General features: G+C 42.5%; 1 protein-coding gene across 4 annotated transcripts in view; it reads left to right on the top strand.

Annotated features, from left to right (window-relative positions):
* The window catches only part of ITSN2 (intersectin 2), a 68,356-nt gene that overhangs the window by 35,591 nt on the left and 8,565 nt on the right, over positions 1-24,200 (top strand). For all 4 annotated transcript variants that reach the window (XM_031595923.2, XM_031595925.2, XM_031595924.2 and 1 more), the window contains exons 14-28: positions 164-304; positions 2,593-2,680; positions 3,303-3,442; positions 6,546-6,682; positions 8,669-9,057; positions 9,790-9,911; positions 10,811-10,986; positions 11,410-11,554; positions 11,856-12,058; positions 12,666-12,730; positions 13,480-13,646; positions 13,976-14,021; positions 14,224-14,345; positions 14,782-14,878; positions 15,719-15,910. In XM_031595923.2, the coding sequence (XP_031451783.2) occupies positions 164-304; positions 2,593-2,680; positions 3,303-3,442; positions 6,546-6,682; positions 8,669-9,057; positions 9,790-9,911; positions 10,811-10,986; positions 11,410-11,554; positions 11,856-12,058; positions 12,666-12,730; positions 13,480-13,646; positions 13,976-14,021; positions 14,224-14,345; positions 14,782-14,878; positions 15,719-15,910 (2,230 nt within the window). The remainder of the gene's footprint in view (positions 1-163; positions 305-2,592; positions 2,681-3,302; positions 3,443-6,545; positions 6,683-8,668; positions 9,058-9,789; positions 9,912-10,810; positions 10,987-11,409; positions 11,555-11,855; positions 12,059-12,665; positions 12,731-13,479; positions 13,647-13,975; positions 14,022-14,223; positions 14,346-14,781; positions 14,879-15,718; positions 15,911-24,200) is intronic.

The raw sequence follows: 24,200 nt of genomic DNA, 5'->3' as shown, positions 1-24,200 counted from the left end.
ACTTAATAGAACTCCTAGCAAACCATTCTGCTTTGGATGAGCAATCTAAAACAGGTATTTTTGAGTTCTTTTAGGGAATGGATTGTGTTGTAATAAGCCCATGGGTGTAGTGGAGAAAGGTTTTGTTGCTATATGTAGTGTCATTGCTCTGATTTCTTTCTAGACGGACAAACATCAGCAAATCTCAGGCAGATTGCAGGATATTCGAAGCAAAAAGCAGATTCGGAAGACTGAGCTGGAGGCTTTAGATAGAAAATGTGACCAAGGAATTATGGAAGTCAAGCAACTACAACAGCAACTTCAGGTACATCGCTTTCTGTTAAGCTTTTAATTCTTCTTTATTTCCTGTTTTGTGTTTCAGTAATTTTATGTGCTCCAACAGGGAGGAGTAGTGTATCAGTTTGAATCTGCAAGGCCATCTACATTGCAGCGGACTTTAGGTTCATTTGTGATGCTAAAGAATTGATTGCATGTACTACAACAAGCTGATAGTTGAATGGAGACAGTAGTCTAAACTTTTTTGAACTGATAATAGTGGCTTCTTTTTAATTGTTACTTTGATGTTTCCAGTCTCAGTTTTTTGTGAGGATTTCTGTGTTAGACTTAAGGCAGTCAATAGAATGGTTTAGAATGGAAGGGACCTTAAAGCCCATCCACTTCCAACCCTCTGCTGTAGGCAGGGGCTCAGGCTGCTGAGTGCCCCATCCAGCCTGGCCTTGAACGTCTTCAGGAGCAACCACAACTTCTCTGGGCAGCCCATGCCAATGCCTCATCACTCTCTGACCAAATAGTTTCTTTTTAACATTTAACCTAAATCTCACCTTTTTTAGTGTAAAGCCATTCCCCTTTGGCCTACTACTATCAGACTCTGTAAAGTTGGTCTCTCTGTACTCATATCCAGGATTGCCCCAGCTGAAGTTCAACACCCTGCACTTGGCCTTGTTGAACATCATTAGGTTCTTGTGGGCCCACTTTTTGAGGGTGTTCAGGTCTCTCTGGATGCCATCCCTTCCTTCTGTTGTGTCAGCTGCACCACTCAGCCTGGTGTCATCTGCACATTTGCTGGGGGTGCACTCTATCTTGCTGTCTTTGTTGTTGATAAGGATGTTGAAGAGCTGGTCCCATGATGGACCCCCGGTGGGCACCACTTGTCACTGGCCTCCACCTGGACATAGAATCATTGACAACAACCCTTTGGCTACAACCTTCCATTCTTTATCCACCAATAATCCATCCAGCCCTCAAATCCATATTTCTCCAATTAGAGATAAGGATGTGGTGCAGGACCACGTCAAAGGCCTTGCATACATCAGCAGTAGCCCTTCCTTTTCTACCAGTGCCATCACTCCATAATAGAAGGCCACTAGATGGGTCAGGGACGATGTGACCTTGGTGAAGCCATGCTGGCTGTATCAGATCACCTCGTCTCACGTGTGCCTCAACATATCTTGCAGGAGGATCTGCTCCAAGATCTTCCCATGCACACACGTGAGGCTCACCAACCTGTATTTTCCTGGGTTGTTTTTTCTCCCTTTCTTGAAAATAGGAGAGTTGTTTCCTTTTATCCACTTTCACAACTTTTCAGATATGCTGGGGAGCAGCTTGGCACCCACAGCAGCCAGTTCTTCCAGGACCCTGGAATGCATGTTGTTCAGCCGCACAGACTTGTACACATTCAGCCTCATGAGGAAGTTTTGGACTTGCTCTGCTCTCACAGTGGGGGGGAAGGGGATTTTGCTCCCTCGTGCCCTGCCTTCACTTTTTGGCTGTTAATCGAACAGCCAGAAATTCTTATTCCCAAAGTTCAGGGTCCTGTCTGTTCTTTGCCAGGCCTATATTCCTCAAGATCATGAACTCAGCCAGGGCATGTTCACTGCAACCCAGGCTGCCTCCAGTCTTAACCTCTTTCATGATCTCTGCACTGGTGAGCATCACATCCAGCAATTCTTCACCTCTGGTTGGTCTGTCCAGTACTTGGACCAAGAAGTTATCCTCAGCAAACTCCAGGAGTCCCCTGGATTGCTTGCTGCCTGCTGTGTTGCTTTCCCAGCAGACATCTGGGTGGTTGAAGTCTCCACCAAGATGAGAGACTGCAAGCACAACACTTCCTGCAGTTGAAGCAAGAAGGCCTCATCCACAGAATTCCCTTGTTCAGGCAGCCTGTGGTAGACCCTGACCACCAGATGTCCTTCATTGGTCTGGTCCCTAATTTTAACCCACAGGCTCTCAACTTGATGATCAGTTTCTTAGAGACAGCTCTTTGCAGTCTCTCTTCTTAACTTAGAGGGCAACTCCCCCACTCTGTCCTGCTTGTTCCTTCTGAGAAGCTTGCAGCTCTGTTTTCATGATAGTTTCCACTTTAATAAATCTGTTAACTTCTTCTTTTCCAACTGTGATCAGATTTAAAGATTAAAAAGTATTTGGTGTTAATGTTGTTCATACAGGGCGTATAGAAGTAGTTTTTCCTCCTCCCTATAGTGCTAACTTGCATCCATGTTTCATTAAAGTGTCTTGGGGTTATGTTTGAAAATTTTTGCACGTGGATATATAAGTAGTATTAAAAATGTGTTATGCTCTCTTCAATATCTACAGGAGTATCAGACTAAGCTAACTTATTTAGTTCCTGAAAAGCAGTCGTTAAGTGAAAGAATTAAAAACGTTCAACACGACAGCACTCAAAGTAAGTGCCTGCAAATGAGTTCCGTGGTTCACATTGCTGGGTTTTTGTCATTTTATGTCATACTGTTTAAAAAAATAAGCTGTAGGATATAGAGGGGTCAATCCTACCTTTGTTTTAATATCTTTTTAGTGAAAGCCACCTAAGAATTGTTGCATCTGTATTTCATTACTTCTACTGTGATGTAAATAAGAAGCAAACAAGCACATTTTTGTGAGAAACAGAGTTTGCTTAAAACTTCATTTCTGCAGACTTACAATCCTCAGATACTGGGATCCTTATTACACAGTGTGTTTTTGGCAGCATTAAGTCAGGGGGGTTCATTAAAAGTTTACACTGATTTTTGTATCAAAGCACACTGCAAACTCCTGCCTTCAGAAGTTTGCTATGAATTGATCTAACATGATGTGAAAAACCATTTGTAAAGTATTCCATATTACACGTAATGCCTGTATGTGTCAGGTGGATGTTGGCCCCCTTCTTGGTGCTGTATGCAAACAGGAGGGTAAGTCAAAGGATTTTTTGTAAGGAAAGAATTTGGGAATGTATGTATATATATTGGGGAGAAAATAAATTGACGAGAACAAAAATCCTTCTGAAGCTGTTTGTCTTTCTTCTAATGCAGATGCAGGAATTGCTTCAGTGCAAAAGAAGTCTCTAGAAAAGGAAGAATTGTGCCAAAGACTTAAGGAACAATTAGATGCCCTTGAGAAAGAAACTGCTTCTAAACTTGCTGAAATGGATGCATTTAACAGTCAGCTTAAGGTACGTGTGTTCTCTAAATACGTACAGTAAGTGTATTTCTTCATCCATGTGTAAAGATTGCTGGGTGCTTCCAAAAGGTCTTCCCAACTTTCAGTGTCACAAAAGAATTACCAGAAGTCTTGTAGCACAAGAAAAATTCATTTAAAGCTATCCTAATCTACTAAAATATCAACATCTTGCTGATCATTGCTTTGCATGAATCAACTGTTGCTCACTATCAACCTTTGCTTTGGAATTGAGGTTTCTTATGCTCTTGAAGGTTCTTTTTTTATGGGGTTATACAGTATTCTTTGGGGCTACAATCTTTGAATTGTGAAGTTTTAATTCTTGTTGAAAGGAGTGCAGGGTTTCATAGAACATTCCACAGGTCCAGTAACAGATTTAGGTGTTGTTCTGTAAGTCAGCATAGGCTGTTTCTTTGAGGATAAGGTGGTAAATATTGACTGCTGGCCCTAAAACTATTTTTGTTCCAGCAGCAACTCTTGATGTACCTAAAAATGCATACAGTGCTCAGGCATGCATTCACTTAACTTTATTTCCTGGCTTACTCTCAGTGGCAGTGATGTGAGCTGTATTCCTACGTAATGCATTTATGCTGGGCCAATGCGAGGGCTCTACACTCGCCATTGAAAAGAACAGGGATTGAATTTGTAAGCATTTCTAAGAGTTTCTTTTCTTGGAAAAAGAACAGGCTGCATGAAACGTTAGTGATGTGCATTTTTAGTTACTTGTATGCTTGCATGGCTTGCTGTGTTCAGTGGCTGCATCCACTGTTTAGTCTTCCCTAAAATATGTTTTCCAAAATACAGTGCAAAGATTAATTAGCTTTTTATCTGCCTTATCTTACAGTGTGACAGTATGGATGATTCTGTTCTTCAGTGCCTTTTGTCTCTGCTAAGCTGTCTCAACAACCTCTTCCTCTTACTTAAGGTTATTTTCTAATCTTTGGCTCTTTTGCTTTTTAATCATTTCTCATTTTTTTTTCTCTGCTTACCCTTTCTGTTTGGATACGTAACTTATGTTAAAGAAATTTTCCTAAAAGAAAATCAATAGTTTTGTTCTTTCTGCTAGCTTTTAAATCCTCATAAAGATGTACAATTTTGTTTACCTGCTTAGAAAGCCAAACTGCAAAGTGATGATAGCTGTTTTATTTCTTAATGGACTGTGTTTAAGTTGTTTTACTCAACCTTTTCTTTTTAGTTAAGGTAACATCAACAAAAGGAGCACTGTCTAAGATGGAAGCAGTGTCTTCTCCCAGCTTTCCATCTGTTGCTCTCTCTGTGTCTCACCATGTCTAGTTCATATACCTGAAGCTGGGAATCATAAAATCATAGAATGGTTGGGTTGGAAGGGACCTCAAGGATCATGAAGCTCCAACCCCCCCCTGCCACATGCAGGGCCACCAACCTTCTCATTTAATGCTAGACCAGGCTGCCCAGGGCCCCATCCAATCTGGCCTTGAACACCTCCAGGGATGGACGGGGCATCCACAGCCTCTCTGGGCAGCTGTTCCAGCACCTCAGTAAAGAACTTACTCAGTAAAGAACTTCCCCTGACATCCAACCTAAATCTCCCCACCCTCAACTTCAAACCATTTCCCCTTGTCCTGCTGTTATCTACCCTTTCAAAGAGTTGATTCCCCTCCTTTTTGTAGGCTCCCTTTAGGTACTGAAAGGCTGCAATGAGGTCACCCCACAGCCTTCTTTTCTCCAGGCTGAACAAGCCCAGCTCCCTCAGCCTGTCCTCATAGGGGAGGTGCTCTGGCCCTCAAGTCAGGTATATGGAGTCAGGCATATGAATTCTGAGTTGGAGACTGAAGTGGTATCAATGCCCAGATGATGACATATGGCACAGCAATGGCCATGCTTTTAAACCTCCAGATTAACCCTGTACTAAAGCTTGCTTCTTGTTTTCCCTTCATACTGCTTTTGTCTGCTGATGTCAGAAATCTGGCTTGGGTTTCTTCCTTTTAAAATCACAGATATGAGAGTTTGTTTCCATAGTAATCCTCAGTTTCTGTGTAGCATGAGAAAATATTTTCAACTGAATACATTTGGGGAAAAAATGGTAGCAAGTAGATCTGTTTGAGACTCTCACTGACACAGAAATCCTGTTCACAGGAATTGCACAGCATTTCTCAGGCATTGTGATTGTGGTTGGCAGTGCTTACTGTGGTGGGAACGGATCATTGATAACTGCTTTATTTGCATTTCATATCAGATACAGAAAGTCAGAGTACACCAATAGCTCAACATGTGTCAGTAGGATTCTTCATAGTAGTGTGACATCTCACTTTGTACTGTGACAAAATAAGTTCTTGAAGTATTCAAATTATTGCTGGTTTTGTTTCCTGTAAATGGAATTATCCCAAAGATTCATGCTCTGTGTTCAGTGAAAATGTCCAGAGTCAGAGGGAGATGGAATAGAAACAGAAGAATGTGCCCCAAAAAGTAGAAGTTCAGAGAGGAAGAAAGCAGTGTGAGTGTGTTAGGCTGCAGCTGCCTGCAGTGGTAAGCCTAGTGAGGATGTCTTTTAGCTTTTTGATTGAGTTATGGAACTGATCATTCCTTTTCTGCTCAAATAATTTCAGTCTTCCATTTGCATGCAGCGATTTGTCGTTGTATTTTACAATTGGGAACGAAGAGAAAAAACAGAAACGTTGCAAAGGGGAACACTGGGGATGTATTCTCAGCTTTCTGGTATTGTGTTGGCTTTCAGTTGAAGCCTGCCTCTTCAACAGCGTGTTTTGTGGTTATTCAAAATGTGCTTCACTGTTGTCTTTGTCCTCACATAGCGTTGTATTGAAACATGCAGTTTTTTCCTGTTTCCTGTCACATTTGCTGTTTCCAGCAGGTGTATGTCTGAAGGGCTCTTTGAAAGCCTGAGTCCTATGAAAGGGCTTGCAAACCTGCCAGCTGTTTTCATACTTCAGTTTGTTTGGCTCTGCAGTGACCTTCAAGGACTGTTAAGAACTCAGTATTACGTTGTTCATTTGTATGGATAAAATAAGAGTTTGGTTCACACAGTGTTACAGTGCTTGGGTGCTTCTCTCAAAAGATTAGTTTCATTTCTTATGATGTACTTCATTATGTTTCCTTATTAGGACCTGAGAGAAAGCTACAGCACGCAGCAATTAGCCTTGGAGCAGCTCCATAAGATCAAACAGAGCAAAATAAGAGAGGTAGAGAAAAGAAGAGCTGAACTTGCACAGAAAAAACGGCTGGAAGATGAAGCTGCAAGGTACCATATCTTAAAATGTGTCAGCATAGCAGTTTTTAGAGCAAAGTAACTGATTGTAACACACAGGAAGTATAATTGGCAAAAATACATCCTGGTTAGTTGGCTTGAGAAAGCAGTTGAAATGGAGTACCACTGATACAGGGTGTTCCCCATTTCCTTTTCTGATCTATTTTTATCTTTCCGTGGAATTTAGAAAGTCAGGTTTGAAGGGCAAATAAACCAAGCAACATTCTTTCTATTAAGATGTTAGCTTTTTTTATCATAAAATCATAGGATGGCGTGGGTTGAAAAGGACCACAGTGATCATCTGGTTCCAACCCCCTGCTATGTGCAGGTCGCCAACCAGCAGACCAGGCTGCCCAGAGCCACATCCAGCCTGGCCTTGAATGCCTGCAGGGATGGGGCATCCACAGCCTCCTTGGGCAACCTGTTCCAGTGCCTCACCACCCTCTGGGTGAAAAACTTCCTCCTAATATCCAACCTAAACCTGCCCTGTCTCAGTTTAAAACCATTCCCCCTTGTCCTATCACTACCCACCCTTGTAAACAGCTGCTCCCCCTCCTGTTTTACGCTCCCTTCAAGTACTGGAAGGCCACAATGAGGTCTCCCTGGATCCTTCTCTTCTCCAAGCTAAACAAGCCTATTTCCCTCAGCCTTTCCTCATAGGAGAGGTGCTCCAGCCCTCTGATCATCTTAGTGCCCTCCTCTGGACCCACTCCAAGAGCTCCACGTCCTTCCTGTGCAGGGGGCCCCAGGCCTGGACACAGTACTGCAGATAGATAATTCTCACACACCTGAAATTCCTCATGTTTTCTACCTTGTTTTGTTACCTTTGAAAAGTTCTTAAATATTTCTTTAAAAGCACTTCTTCTTGAGTAGTTGCTAGTTCTTTGTTGTGTATATTCTGTTGTGAGATAGGTACTCATACAGTAGGAAGGACATTGACTTCTTAATTCATCAAATCATTTAGGTTGGAAAAGACCTCAAATCCCCAAATCCAATCCAACCCCACCAGGCCCACTGCCCACATCCCTCAGTGCCACATCCCCACATTTCTGGAACAGTTCCAGGGACAGTGACCCCACCACCTCCCTGGGCAGCTGTGCCACTGCCTGTGTTAATCTTGGGAGTTCAATAAGTGAGCCAGTTTTCAACTGCAAGTTTGATTCCTATTGTAGGAGGAGGACCAGAACGTTAAAATAGGACTTTGAGCAAATCATTTCTGTAGCCCTGGTTCATGTATGAAGTGCTGGTTTTGCTCTGCTCAGCTTGTACTAAGAAATCAAGCTTTTCAGTTGTTGCTTCTTGCTTTTTCATGGTCTCGTTCCCAACAAGTGTAGTTTCTCTTGTGTTGCTGACTAAGAAATAGTATTTTGGGGGGTTTTATACTTGCTGTTCTAAGATACCACTGTTTTTCTTCTCTCCTGACTTCCTGCTGTCAGCTACCCATTTTATCCTTAGTAGCTGAAGAGCGTGGCAGCGGTGGGGCAATAAACACTGAGTAGGTGCTGAAAACAGAGAGCTAAAGCAACAAAGATAGCATGCAAAGACTATTCCTATGTTTATAACACAATGTAATTTTACTGTTCATCTATTTGGAAATGTTAGTTTTCAGTCATGGCGCTTGGAAGCTTGCTGCCATGGTGGACAGCTTCAAGCCACCCTTATTAAATGAATGGACTATGTCTTGCTTGTGTGAAGGGCAAGCAGAAGTGTACATGGAGGCAGGTATCTATGTGGCAGTTTCCCTGTACTAAGAATTTAAATCCATTTATTACTTACACGTGGGATATACGGGTGCTGTTGTGTAGATAAAGCAGTCTCCTGTGGAAGAGCTTATTGTTCAGAGAGAAAAGTAACTGATACCATAGATTCAGGTTTGTTTACGAAGCTCACTTACAAGTGAAGTTGATTATTCTGTGAACAGAATCTCTTTCAATTTTAGATGAATCTTCTCCTACCCCTCTCTCATTTCCTTTTTTTAAGGAAAGCAAAAAGGGAGAAGGAGAACCGATGGCAGGAAAATATCCGAAGGGAAGAGGAGGAGAAGAAGAAGCGATTAGAGGAAGAGAAAATGCAGGAAAAGGTTCAGGAAAAGCTTCATGAAGAGGAGGAGAAAAATAAGCAAGCTGGGATCTTGAGAGAAACAGAGCAACGGCAGAGACAACTGGAGGAAGAGAAAAGAAGGCAAGAACAAATTGCAAAAGAAGCTGAGGAGAGGCGTAAGCAGAATGAAGAAATAAAAAAGCTAAAAGAAGTCACCACCTCTCACGAGACAGAGAAACGCACTGCTAAATTAAACATAAGTGAAAAGTTTGGAGATCTGTTGAAACCAACAGAGGGTAAAAGTCTTAAGCCACCCTGGACTAACGAAGGTAATCTTAGTTAGATTGTTGCCTGGGTGGTTCTTGTTTTCTTAAGTCATTTTTTATTCCTTAAGTGTATAAATGTGACACTGTGGCAGACTTACTGCCTCATATTATAAACAAAACACAATGTTCCATGTCTTTAGTTAGCTGGAAATCATTCTATTGATTTAGTTTGTCTTTATCAGTTTTCACCACCAATGCCAAATCTTCCAGTGATTGTGGCTAACAAGTTGTAGGTGTTGGAAACAGAAGTAATGTAGCTTTTTTGTAAGACCTGATCTTTCTGTCATTCAAGCAGAAGTCTGACATGGAGCTTTGTCAGGTGATGAGTGGATGCACAGATAATCATCAGTGATTTATTAACACTGAAATCTGCTTCTTTTTGCACCGCCCAGTGCCTCTGATTAACAAAAAAAGAACTGAAGTCAACCTGACTTTCTCTGTAGGTCTTCAGAAATCCTTGTTTAATAATATTTTCCCAGAAGATGACTTTACTGCACTTCAGCTTTCTTTAGTTCTTGCCACTTCTCATTAGCCAGTTTAATTAACTGAGTTAAGCAAGAGCCAACTGGGGTGCTGAAAGATAGAATCATAGAATGGCCTGGGTTGAAAAGGATCACAAAGATCATCTAGTTTCAACCCCCCTGCTATGTGCAGGGTCACCAATCACCAGATTAGGCTGCCCAGAGCCACATCCAGCCTGGCTTTGAATGATGATGAGTTTTCTTATCATTTCAGGTAATGCCATCAGTGCTTCAGAATCCAGGAATTCCGTTGCCTTTGTAAACTACAGAGCTTTGTATCCGTTTGAAGCAAGAAATCATGATGAGATGAGCTTTAATGCTGGAGATATAATTCAGGTGAGATGTGCCATTTGTATTTAACTTGACACAAAACAGCTCCCTTCTTCTGACCCTAAGAGGAAACAAAAGTGGTTTGTGTTGTTTTGGTTTCCTTTTCAGATATAATTAGCTGTCTCTTTTAACTGCTAGTGTCTTATTTTAGAAATACACCGGCAGCCACCACCTCCTCTTCAGCTGCCAACCTCAACTAAGCTAACTGGCTGCTGGGATTTGATTAGCTGCTAATTTTAGCCTGTTTTTTCTTACTCTGCCTTTGATGATATGCAGCATGATGGAGACTTCGGTATTGAAGCACAAATGTGTGTAGCACAACTGCTCCACTTTTAATCATTACAGTAAATAACAAAATTTTTGGATGCCTTGTGAATAAAGTTAATTGGAGGCTGAGCACATTTGTTTTTTATTAAAAATTAGAATTACTGAGAAATATTTGGGCTTCCTCACTTAAGAGCAGCACAGCTCTTAAAACTGCACCATTTCTCATGTGCTGCTTGGCTGGCCAGCCACTAATTCTTGGCCATGCAGTCAAAACTGCAACACAAGACATCATAATTTTGGCAAGCCAGAATTGCTCCTGGTGTCATCTGTGGTCCCTCAGTGTCACGTGGTTTTGGGCCCCGTTTGAAGGAGCACGACACCTGAGGCTGTCTCTGCTTGCCTCCACAAGTCACTGAGTTGGTCTTTTACCTGGGGAGGAGCTGCTGGAGACATAGTACAACTGCATTTCCACCAGTGTGTAATCAGCTCAATTCTGGGAGGAGAGAGAATTGCAAATGCTGAACCTGCGAGCACTGCTTGTGCTGTTTGGTCTACCAGTGGGTGCTGACATATAATAGATATCCTGTTGTTTCACACTGCAAATTGTGTTTTCTTTGTATTTATCCTTCTGTCCATAGGTTGATGAAAAAAATGTTGGAGAGCCTGGCTGGCTTTATGGGAGCTTCCAAGGACGTATTGGTTGGTTTCCATGCAATTACGTGGAAAGAATACCAGAAGGAGAAAAAGCTTTGTCTCCAAAGAAGGCCTTACTTCCTCCTACAGTATCTTTATCTACTACCTCAGCTACTTCAGAGTGAGTTCTGTTGTGTTTGTGTTCAGATTGCTTGTTCAAAGTTAAGGTAACGTGCTGCGTGGTATCAGTCAGTGATCTAGAAAATATAAAAGAACTTATTGAAGAACCTATTGGAAAGTCATAGTTTGCATATTTTAAATATTTGATAGGCTTTTTTTTCATTGTGTAGAATGTAGAATGGCCTGGGTTGTAAAGGACCACAATGATCATCTAGTTCCAACCCCCCTGCTATGTGCAGGGTTGCCAACCAGCAGACCAGGCTGCCCAGAGCCACATCCAGCCTGGCCTTGAATGCCTCCAGGGATGGGGCATCCACAGCTGTAGTATTACTTGTTTTGTATCTATATTTAAAAAAAAAGTGATTCTAAGTGCTTTTAAAATAAAAAGTGCTGTGTGTTTATTATGTCTGTCTTTAATTTGCAGACCACTTTCACCAAGCAAATCTGTAGAAGAGTCAGATTACCAGAACATACATTTCTCCAGCCTGAACGTTAATGCAGCGTGGCAACAGAAGTCAGCTTTTACCCGCACTGTGTCCCCTGGATCTGTGTCACCCATTCATGGACAGGTATATTGTGTGTTCTGACATAATTCCATCCATCAATGGACTGGTGACCAACAGGACATGTGCAGTGCATTTCTAAATTATGATAGTTTTCATCTGTAATTAAACACACAAGATGTTTGTGACAGATAGGAAACAGTGGAGATTGTTTCTTAGTCACCTCTGTAAAACACTGACTAGACAAAAAAAAAACAACAGTTAGGAATGAACTTGCTTGGACTGCAATAACTGATGCATCAATGCATGTTTAACACCCACACCAGTGAGGGTGAGTGCTAACACAGCTCTGCTTCTGTCTTACCAGGGGCAGCCCGTCGAGAACTTGAAAGCACAAGCACTTTGCTCTTGGACTGCAAAAAAAGATAACCACTTGAACTTCTCCAAAAATGATATCATTTCTGTCCTGGAGCAGCAGGAAAACTGGTGGTTTGGGGAGGTGCATGGAGGAAGGGGTTGGTTTCCCAAGTCTTATGTCAAGCTCTTACCTGGAAGTGAGAAGAAAGAGGAGTAAGTGTAACTTTGATTAGTATTTTAATTGGCAGTTTGCAGAGAGAGGTGTTCCAGGGTGCAAAATGATTGCAGTGCAGATTCTGAATGCTGTTTGATTTACACCGTACAGCTTTAGGCTTTTATTGTTTCATTCTTGGAAGCCAATTAGTGTTGGGCTCACTGCTGTGTAAATAAACAGCTTTCAAAGGTGAGTGCTGTGAAAAGTCAGTGGTGGCTGATTATTCATCAGGGTATTTACTTAAGTCCTGTTAATGCTGGGGTGGCTGCACCATTGTGTGTGAAATGTTCTCATCGTTTTATGATGAAAGTTCTTAGAAATACTTCAGAATGAGAGAATTTGGGCAAAAATCTCTATGGATGTGAATAATTTGTAAATAATACCTTCTAGTTTTATAGTATGACATTGATTTTGGAGTGTGGTGTGCTCCTGGTTGCTGCTCAGGTCTTAAAACTGGTGATGTCTGTCACTTTTTAAAAGTGGAGGGAGCTTTTGTAATGAAAAAATAGCAACTTGGAGACACTCAAGCAATCTTAGGCTCATCCTAGTAAGGGGATGTGATGGTCAACATTTTGATTATTCTGATGTCCTTTTTAATTTCTGCAGACCAGAAGCTATTTATGCAGCAGTAAAGAAGAAGTCCAGTGCGCAGCCCTACCCAGCAGGAGAGGGTAAGAGTGCACAACAGTGTGTGATGGAGCTGAAATATGTGAGACATGTCTGAGCAATTCCTTCAGTGCTTGTCCAGAAAATATAGTGCAAATGCTGAGCTATCATTAGGAGAATCCAAAAATGAGAACTTAAGTAATATTTGTAATTAATTCAGGTTGAGCGTAGGCATCTTGGTTTTGTTTGGTTGGGTTTGATTTTGTTTGGTTGCAATTGGGTGTAAGTTCCCCAGGCTTCTGCTTATTTGCAGTCTGTTCCAAGTGTGGTAACTCACTGCCAAATTTATGTCTGTAAAATGTTGTATATCCTTAACTCAGAGGTGTGAGCACGAGGCAAGCTGTGATAGCAATCTGTAAGGTAGGTTGCTTCACAGGCTTGCTAGGACGTTCAGGGGAGGTTTAGGTTAGATAATAGGAGGAAGTTTTTCACCCAGAGGGTGGTGAGGCACTGGAACAGGTTGCCCAAGGAGGTTGTGGATGCCCCATCCCTGGAAGCATTCAAGGCCAGGCTGGATGTGGCTCTGGGCAGCCTGGTCTGCTGGTTGGTGACCTGCACATAGCAGGGGGTTGAAGCTAGATGGTCATTGTGGTCCTTTTCAACCCAGGCCATTCTATGATTCTATGATTCTATGATATGATCCACTCTATGGACACCATGAGGGGTGCTGACATCCAAGATATTTGTGACTGATGGACTTTTATCCTCGCATCTGAAACTGTTCTCTCCACCTCTATATGTGCTGTCTGTGCAGAGTACGTTGCACTGTATTCCTATTCAAGCTCTGAGCCTGGCGACTTGACTTTCACTGAAGGTGAGGAAATCCTGGTGACCCAGAAAGAAGGGGAATGGTGGACAGGGAGCATTGATGACAGAACTGGGATCTTCCCCTCCAATTATGTCAGACCAAAGGATCAAGAAGTGAGTTGTTACTTTAAGTCTTGCATAACTCATGATGCTTTTTCTCTATTTTAGTGTGTTTCTGTTATTGATACCTGTCTATTAAACGCTGATTCGAAGCAGAGATTAAATTGCTGGACAGAAAAGGGGATCCTAGGGAACTCAAGTCCCAGATCAGTGCTGTAACCACAGTGTCCCATTGTTGGTCTCACAGCAGGATCTTGGTGTTTTGTTAAATTAGGGCTCAGGGTTGAAACCTCCATCTACGTGCCACTTGCTTAAGAACAGCATAAATAAACTCTACTGGTTTTATTAAACGTGAAAAGAATATTGTTGTGTCTTTGTTACAGGGTTCTAGTAATGCTGGCAGAACTGGAACAATAAATAAGAAACCTGGTGAGTGCGTTATAACTTTTCAACATTTTGGACTGTGTTTTAAGTGATTAATAAAGTGATTAATAAAGCATGTGTTTTCATAGCAGTGTTTTAAGGTCTGCCAGCGTGCTTACCTACAAGATAAATACCAGCTTCTTTCTTTGGAAATAGCTCTTACAGTAGTGAAAATGTAACAAAGACAATTAATATCCTTTCTTTTCAGAAATTGCTCAGGTGACTACTGCTTATGCTGCATCAGGAAGTGAACAGCTTAGTCTTGCTCCTGGGCAGCTCATACTTATCCTGAAGAAAAATGCTAGCGGATGGTGGCAAGGAGAGCTGCAGGTGAGTGATTGGAGGAACAGTAATTCTGATTTGATGAGCAGCAATGAGGGGTTGTTTGGTTTAATTTGAAATGAACAACTGAGTGGAGCGCTCTGAAAGCTGGTTGGAAAGTTGCAGTACCTCATTTGAGACTCTTTAATTGATGTGTAAGTGAAGTTTTCTTAAAGCAGATATATTGCCCTACTGTGAAATTGTGCACTGAAATAATTAGCTGCACTTAAAACCTTTGATTGTACATATTTGTCAGAGCATATTAAGATGCTTTATTTGAGTTTGGTTGTTTCATCCTTTAGCCAGATCTTACCTCTGAGATGCTTAATTGCTGTTGAAAGACGAGCTTTGTTTTCCATAGGCAGAACTGTGTGATGCTTCTGTTGTGTTTTTTCCAATCCTTATGCTGTTTTGTTTCTTGACTGGGTAATAACCATTTCTACAGGCAAGAGGGAAAAAGAGACAGAAAGGATGGTTTCCTGCCAGCCATGTGAAGTTACTGGGTCCGAGCAGTGAGCGAACCACATCTGCTGCCCCCTCAGGTGAATAAAATGGTTTTAATTGTGTTTTATTTAGAGTATGTTGTTGAACTACTTGGATTGTTCACATGCTAATTTGAATTAACACTGTGTTTAATGGCCTTATCTTACTATGCTTTGCTGTAGAAGGTGAAGTCCTAGTCAGAATCTGAGTCTTTTGGCATATGTGCCCATTCAGATTTTCTCTCTGTCCATGAAAGGGAAAATCTCCCACTTGCTTACAGCAATCCTTCACGGGGTCCCTGCCCCAGCCTATACTATTTGTAAGGCTTTTTAATTTTTCTGCCTGCATTGCAGAGCAATGCTCACCTCATCTGGAAACTCCTTCTTGCCAAATTCTAGCAAAAACCCTACAGAAAACTTGCAGTCATTGGCAAGCACCTTGGCATTCCATGCACTGCTCTTATTCTAAGAAGGAAACTGAGCTGCACTTCCCACTGTGTATTTTTCATTTCAATACCTGAGTACAAATGAGATGATTTCACAGAAAAGTAGCTTTTCTAGTTGTGTGGAGCTCCCCACAGCCATGCTTTGGTTGTACAGTGGTTTTCTGGACAAATCTTCCCTTTGCTGGAACTTGCAGCACATGATGAGCAGTGCACGCTTCCCTTGCTGCGTTTTTCTCACAAGTAGAATCTGCAGGATGACCAAACTCACTTTCTATTCTGAGCCAGTGGAAGAGACAGAAGCTTGATTCCATAGCAAGCTGTGATCACGTCTGGTGTTTTTCTTTTGTAGCAGTTCATGTGAAATTGTTTCTTTGCTGTGTCTATGCAAAATACTGAAAAACTGCCTTACTGCTTTGTGTCACAGCAGCCTGCTAACTTTGCTTTTTCTTCATAGTGTGTCAAGTAATAGCAATGTATGATTACATGGCAAACAATGAAGATGAGCTCAGCTTCTCCAAAGGGCAGCTTATTAACGTGCTGAGCAAAGATGATGCTGACTGGTGGCAAGGAGAACTCAATGGTGTGACAGGTCTCTTCCCTTCCAACTACGTGAAGATGACCACAGATTCTGATCCAAGTCAGCAGTGTAAGCAACAATTTTATTAAAAACCATTTTGTTTCTTTCTTTCAAAAGTGCATTGCTGTTCTTTTGCTTTGAACTTGGAATTTTGAGTTCCAAGCATCAACTGGGATTTTAAATACTCTTTCTTTAAATACTTTTCTTTGGAACTCTGTACTTGAAATACTTCTCTATTTAACCTACAAGTAACCATGAGATTACCAACAGCCAAAGTGCAGTAGTGAGAGTGCAAGGGTGAGCTAGGGCAATACATCTGATGGGTGTCCACCTAAAAGAGAGGCTGGTGTACAGATATCTGGTGTTTGATAGCTGGAACTGACTGGAAGCTGGTGCAGGTATATTATGCTTCATTGCAGGACTTCCACAAGTTTCATAAACCATGAAAAAAGTGTCTGCTGTAGTCTTGTTTAACTTAAATTTAACAATTTATCAATTCAGTAAAAATGATCACAAAGGATTTTAAAAAAAAAAGAAAATTCTAGCAATAACAAGCGAAGTGGTCTGTGATAGATGTGTCAGTCCTGGCTCACAACTGCTCTTGTCCAGCTCTGATAGATAAGGTATATGTATCAAAACAACATTAAGCTGAAAATCATCAGCAACAGCCTGAGACCTGAATGCCAGGATATTCGCCTGTCTGAAGGTCAGGCATTTTCCTGCGGGTTTTTTTGCACATAAATATAGGAAATGTTTCTGGTCCCCCACCCACCCTCTTGGTTTTTTCAGCTTTTGTCAGCTTTCCTCAGAGAAAATGACCACTGCTCTTACTCCTTCAGCTTTTCATTCTTGGGCACTTTAATTAAATCAACGTTTCATCAGCCCGTAGCATCTGTGGCTTTGAGAGCCTAACAGGTTTGGGTAGGTGATGTGAAAGTTGTCCCTTTCACTTAGCAAGCCACATCCCTTCACTTGCTGTTTTTTTGCTAGGCATCATTTCTATTTTTTGCAGTACAAAGGCATTCATCTGGAATTCTGGTTGAGGTGTACCCTTAAAAGCCTGCAGCTCTGTTGGGGGCAGCTTGCACTTGAGATTTGATGAACTTAGTTTGGTTGTTAGAGAAGAATTCCCAAATGTGGTGATGGAGGTCCAGCTTGGGTTGGAAAGTTTGGCTTGTCCCCTCAGTAGCTGTTACCTGGCCAGAATGCCCCATTCTTGAGGTTTTATTTGTAGTTAATTACATCTGTGCTAATGTTCCAGGTAACATATTTTTGACTGTGACTTTGATGTCAAAAACCGCTGTGTTTAGATTGAACCTAAACTACTTTTGATTGAGCTTATCTAAAAGATTGACATATTCCTTTGGAAATATTCTGTTTGCATACAATTTGGACAAAATAGCATAGACTGCATCCAGACAGGTCATGAAATTGAGGTTCTGGCTGAGTTTTTCACTCAGAGGTTGGTGAGGCACTGGAACAGGTTGCCCAAGGAGGTTGTGGATGCCCCATCCCTGGAGGATTCAAGGCCAGGCTGGATGTGGCTCTGGGCAGCCTGGTCTGCTGGTTGGTGACCCTGCACATAGCAGGAGGTTGAAACTAGGTGAGCATTGTGGTCCTTTTCAACACAGGCCATTCTATTGATTAAACACTCCTGAATTTTTCAGAAAAGAGAAAGATCTTGGCTTATCACACCAGTGACTTGTGTAGTGGATGTGATGAGTGCAGGATGGTTGCGTGTAACATAAATTTTCAACAAAAGCAATCCTGAGATCAAATTGCAATTGGAAACATTTGATAGATATCATTTGATGTGATAATCTTTCTCATTGTTTGCTGATAGATCATTAAGCTGTCTTGTTCTCAACCTTTGGATTGTGGCTGTGTGAAGAGAGTTGTCCTTTGAGATGGCATTGACAGGGCCAGCCAGCAGCAGTCAGCAAAGAGCAGGTGTCATCCCTACTTGTTTGGTGTGAATATTGCAGTGCTTCTGTTGACAAACACAAGTTTCTCCTCCCACTGTTTTTTTTTCCTGGCCAGTTGAAAGTAAGAATATTTGAATGGGAACAAATTGGGTTTACCCACAGAGATTTGAGGCTTGTGATAATTCTGCTTTCCCCTCAAATTTAAACTCTGTTACCTTTGTACCCAGTCTTTCCTGGGGCTTCCTGGTTATCCCTGTGGTGCAGACCTCCCTAACAAGGTTCCCCTTAGGTGGTTCACCTCTAGAGCTGTGTCAGCAGCTCTCTGGGCAGAAGGAGCTGTACTGACAAGGATGACTTCTTGTTGGCATGCATTCTGGCACAGGGCTCTGCAAGGGAAAAAACAATTCAGGATGCCATAGCTCTGCCAGCAGCTCTTACTACAAGTCAGACCTTGGTCACTGCAGAACAGAAAATACTGAGTCATGCTCTCAGTGACCTTGGTGTCTGTGAGAGTTGCTCACGTTTTAATAACCTTTGATTAGCCCTTGTTCTAGTGTCTGTCCCAAATCATCCACATAAAGAAGATTTTCAGGAGGCTTTAAAGCATAAGTAGCTGTAGATTTACCTAAAGGAATGTTTGTTACCTTCTGTTCTGTGAGGGCTTCCTCATCCATCCAGGGTGAGATCTTGTGCACGGCTGGTATCTCCACGGTGCAGGCCTGCCACGTGTTCTTCCTGCTCTTGGCATTCATAGGGCAGCAGTGTGAATTTCCTGGATGTTTTTGGAAACACTACTGGATCAACCCAGTTTTCCCCCCCAAAACCTTACCTCTACACAAGACATACTGGAGAGATGAGCTGAGTCCTGTCCTTTCAACAAGGAGCTGCTTTTCCAGAAGTTTCTCTGCGCATGAAAGTTCATAATTCTTGTGCACCATCATCTGATTAGTGAAGCTGACCCATTTTCAAGGATGTTCATAGGAAAGAGCTATGTTCTGCACTGACGTGCTTGGGGTGGGTGTGTTTCAGTGTCTGTGTATGGGCAACACACATCAAAACACTCAGTTACTGCCAAGGAACTTCTCTTTTTGGTTAGGCAGTAAGAACTCACGGAATCAGTGGCTTTGAAGCATTGCATGCCACAGATCTGAGTGCACTTTCTAACGTGTGAAGATTCCAAGACGTTTTAAGGTTTTATTCAACAGAATATTTCCCCTCTTTTCCTGGAAGCAAATGTGAAATCAGTCCTCATTGTCACGTTGTCATTCTGTCTGTCTAAAAAGACGTGGTGAATCTCAGTCAGGTCTTCTCAAGCTTCCAGATCTGGGCTGTGGGCTGAAGGAGAGCCCATAAATCCAGGGCATACATCTGCCTTTACCCTGACATAGCAGTGTCTGCTCTATTTCTCACAGCCTTGGGTTTCTGATGAGAATATTGAATGATGTGGGTAAATACCAGAAACACAATTTTGTCATTTCAGCCTTGGAACAGAGTAAAGCAGGCTGATTTGTATGTGCCAATATGAATCAATTGCAATGAAGTTTTTCATTACAAATCTATGCTCTGCTTACCTAATGTCTCATCACAAGTTTTTTTTAGGAGAAATCCCAGCTTTGTTGAAGTCTCAGGGAATTTTGCCCTTGCCTTTTCCAAGGAGCCTAGGGCTTGACTTGGTGTGTTAAAGTCTGTGTTAAAGGCTTCCTTGGGAAGAAACCTTCTCAAGTTGAGTCATTGCAGCGTGTCTCTGAGTCAGCAATGACTGTCACAGCTGCTCAGTACTGTGTGTGTTCATAACTTGCAGTTTTGGGGAGTAGAAGTGCATGATGTCTGTTTTCAGAAAGCTGTGTTGTTCCTTTCCAACCTTTTTGGTGTTGTTCTGTCTGTCCGTAGAACTCATGTGTTTCACTCTTCAAACTTATGTTCATTTTATCCTTCATTTTTGTTTTTTTTTTTGTTTTTTTTAGGACCCAATGTTGTCTTCCAGTGTGAAAGCACCCCAGAGACCCACTATCCGAGTTTGACTGTAGCGTGGAGGCAGGGTGGCCAGCCCTGCTCACGTATCTCTGAAACAATCCTTTTGCTTCGCTTGAATGCTAGATCCAGTCAAGAAATTAGGTTATCCTGGGTTTTCTTATCTACACTTACAGTTGATTTGTAAAAGAAAGGATAGTGGGTCTTTGTGTGGCTTTCACTGCTGCTCATTCTCGTTTCCTTTAGCATTTTTCCTTGGCGTTGATAATCCTTGATCATTAGCATGCACATCCAGTGATCGTTTGCATGGTGGGATTGCAGGCACACAAAGACCCACTATTTGCACAGTTTATCTGCGCTGTTTTGAATGGGGAGTTGTGTTCTTTTGATGTTGTAATGTACATACTTTGCAGAATTAAAATGTTTGCTGATTGCTGTTTTAATTTACTTGATTTAATCTCCTACGTATTGAGCTTTTAAAATTGACAGCCTGCAGGGCTCATCCAGAAAACAAGCCCTCCCTGTTTCAGCTGCTGGTGGTCACTGTGATTACAAATATACTGCACGATCCAAGGTTGAGGTCTGTTGGGTCTGGGGCAGTCGTGCCTCTAAGTAACCTTTTTATCAAGGAAAGAGATATTAAACATAGAATGGAAGATATGTATTTGTTTTCTTCTCTCACAGTAGCTCTATGGCAGGAATTCAGGTTGTTTTGGCTCGATATGCCCTATCCCTAACCAATGTCCTTTGAGTATTTTATTCTAACAGCTCACTGATGCTTTCAGTTTTGGCCAACAGCAAATTGTGGTGGTTAGTAAGTACTTAAACAGCCTCTGTGCTATCAGCCCCCTCCCTGCCTAACGCACGGGCAGCCCTGGCAAAGAGGTGCTGGTAGAAAAGGAACACTAAAAGACACCTGGAGCTGAAGGCAGAGAATCTGGGTTTAAGGCAGAGGGCCCAGTTACACTATGCTACTGCTGTTGGTGTGAGAAGGGAGGGAGCAGAACAAGAGGGCTGTAACCTTGATGCCCCTCTGGATGAAAGGAGTCAGCAGCAGCAGGCTGCTTGTCTGAGGAATTAGTAGTGTGATCCCGTAGGAGTGGGAGAGATGAAATTATTTAATGAATCTATTTAATTTAGTTGGTTTCTGAACTCGGTAACGAAACAGCAAAGGTTACTTATGCAATCAGAAATGTTTACAACCTGCCCTGTGTTTACTACACATCTGTGAATGTTGTGAAGGTACGATCAGGAAAAGGTTGGTCAAACTGCAGAGATGTAACAGCCTTTCTCCAGCACCTCTATAGAAAGAGTGGAATGTAATGTATTTAATATGCTTTATCCAATAGTGTATATGTGCCCTTTAGGTCAGAGGTATCTCTTGTGCAATATTGACCACAGCATTGTGCCTACAGAAAACTACAAATGGATTTTTACTCTGGATGTATTTTGTCTCAACCAGTATTTTGCTATGGAATGAGATCATGTTGCTGTAGGCAGATGATGCGCTCAGTAATTTCTCCAGTGTTCTGCCTGACTTGATTTCTTTTTGAAGCTACGTTTTTCAGTATTTCTGCTAAAAGATGCTGAATGGTATCAAGCAGTCCTTCCCTATGGTTTAATAATCAGGTGATCTTACAAATTGCCCCATGTCTGCAAGGCACTGCTCGCCTGTGGGATCGGAGCTCAGCTGACTTCCCGACATTCAGTGATTTCCTTGAGTGCCAAACTGCTGCTAATTCAGGGGGGAATAAAAGGAAAACAACTTTACATCCCATCTGGAATGATGCAGGAAAAATAGCATTATGGCATTGGGCAAAAGTAGCTGGCCTTGCACCCGTTCTTGAGTGGTACAGCTGGGGTGTATGAGGACCATCTCACACAAGCAGCCCTACATTTGGGTATGTAGGTGATGATGACCATTGAAACAGCTGCCCCTCCACTTAAACTGATGAGTATTGTGATGAAGCACTGGAGGCTTTCACAGCTTCTCCTGATGTTTCGGTATTACCTGAGTACACGCCAGATCTTCTAATTAATGATAATGATTTACTAATGCTGATTGGAAAAACCTCAGCCCCTGCCCTTGTGCACATGAGGCACAGTCACCTGAGAGCTCTCTCCGTTCTCCTGTCATGTGCTGGAGCAGAAAGAGCTGTACGAATATATCAGGTTATCATTAAGAAAGGCTGTGCCAATGATGTATTAAAGGCCAGATTTTAAAAACAAGGTGTAGCTATAGAAACTGTATTAATCTGGGGGAAGAACGTTGGTTTTGGAGGTGAGGACAGGGTGAAAACAAGGGATACCTGCTGAACTGCCGATCCCCTCTTTGGCCCTGAGAGCCCAAATGCTTCTCAGAGCAACAAGGCATTAACAGTTAAATCTGAAGCCATCCAAGAGAGCAAAAGGTGGCATTGCCTATAGTGCAGTACTTGCTTAGTACTGTTTTCTGTGAAAATGGGGGCTGTTGTGTAACTGGGTGTCCTACAGCCAATATTTATTCCATCCCAGTGCTTTGTCAGATTGTATCCCTGTGTGATGTTTCTGAGTGGGGTTCACCACCTGTGCATAGATCTGCTCGTAAGAACGCTGGCAAACTGTGCCCTGCAGTGACATTGGGAGCTGCTGTGGGGCAACGCTGCTTCCATGTAATGAACCAATAAACTGCTGCTGAATGCTGTGTGCTGCCTTAAAATATCTTCTGTTGTTCTCTTGGAGCTGGGGTATTAACGTGTGAGGATGACTGTTCAGACATGCAAATGCAGGCTGTGCTTAGCATGAGGCAATTGTTCATCTTTGGGTTGAAACAAAGTTGTAAGATAACTATGCAAATGTACTTTATTAAAGGGACACATAAAAGGACCCAGCTTGTCTGTTGTGGTTTTTTGTTCACCTGGGGACATCTTTTCCAATTTGAATAGCTGACTACGTGTGTTACGCTGCCTGGGTATGGGATGCACTGACTGAGTCTTGCTTTTCACCTCTTGCAAACTGAATCATAAATTGCTGCTGTTGTGGTGGAAAGCACGTACTGCACTCAGCATTTAGGGGAGCTTGGGCAAAATTCTGATGGTGTTTCCCAGAGCCTGATGAAAACTGACCTTTTCATGGGCTGCAGGAGGCACAAAGGCGTCTGATCACTGCAGGCATGGCAGAGAACACTGCTGTGGTGTGCCAGCAGGTGTGGGTGCTGTTCAACACCATCCATCTGTGCTCAGCCTGGAATGAAGGGACTGCTTAATGCTGCTCCATGGCACTTGTCACAAGATGTACTTTTTCTGTGGTAGCCTAGGAGAAGAAGATAATATGGATACACACAAAAAGGACAAATCAACCAACAAAGCACATTCTACTCAGCATACCCCAAACCTGAACGAATCTACAGTCCTAAACAAACCAAGCTTCTTACATGTGCAGTTTATGCATAGACCACCTCTGCCCCTAGGTGGTCTTCATTGTTAGGCTTAGATGTAGCTTGATCCTTCAGGGAAAGTGCTGGGGCACACTGTGAGGCTTGAGGTGTCTTTCCAGAGTTGTCACTTTCTAAATGGGTGTTTATGTTGTTGGTTGTGTGGGGAAGTTCATGGGAACTGGGCAAAGCATGTAGTGCCTGAGCAGATTTCCTTCAAAAAGTGTCCTCATTCCCCTAGAACTTATCTCAAGTCCTAAATATGTCAGTAGTGCACTGCTCTGTGGTTAGGGCCCATGTCTCAAAGGTGCCAGGCTCACAGCAGCTCTGTAGATGTTGTGCTCAGGAGGGAGCAAGGCAGACCTGCCCTGGGTTCCTCAGACAGCCTGGCGTTGCTTTGCTGTTGCAAGCCAGAAGCCAAAGCAACAGCTTTCTGCTGCCAGGAAAGGGCTCCTGGCTGTTAAAGTAGCAGGAAAGTCCCGGTTCATTTTTTGCCAGGGTGTGAGCTGGAGGTGAGCTGAGTGCCAGAGCACTCAGGTGCAGGGAGGGGGGCAGCAGGAATGTGGGAGGAGAATGGGCAGAGATGCTGGCTCACCATTCTGTGCCAGGGAGCCAACAGGTTACTATGGCTGCTGTAGAAAATACTGGCAAGTATGTTAGGTAGGCTGATCTGTTCTCCCTTTGCTTTTCTTCCCTTCAGATACCAGTGCCTATGCAGGCCTTCTATAATCAGATAAATGGATTCCATACTACGTTTTTATGCCAGTATCATCAGAGCCATCCCAACTCAAAGCTTTTTGAGCAGTGATGATTTAAATGTGAACTGGTACTCATCCACTGATCCTAAAAGCTGTGACAGTCCAAGTGCAGGATTACTGCACAGCTGAGTCAGCTTTTGTTTTGTATCTGGCAATAAGCTTTATAAATCATACCTGTCCTTGGTGGGTATGAAAGGATGTTTGCCTCCCAGAGTTTGTTTCATCTTGACATATATGAAACAAGACAGACACAAATGCAAGAGTACATGTGTTTCTAACAGTTACAATGCAAG

This window comes from Phasianus colchicus, chromosome 2 (genome assembly GCF_987193195.1).
Source record: "Phasianus colchicus chromosome 2, bPhaCol1.hap1.1, whole genome shotgun sequence".
Lineage (NCBI taxonomy): Eukaryota > Metazoa > Chordata > Aves > Galliformes > Phasianidae > Phasianus > Phasianus colchicus.
The sequence above is the reverse complement of the archived record's forward strand: the minus strand, read 5'-3'. Positions and strand labels throughout refer to the sequence as shown.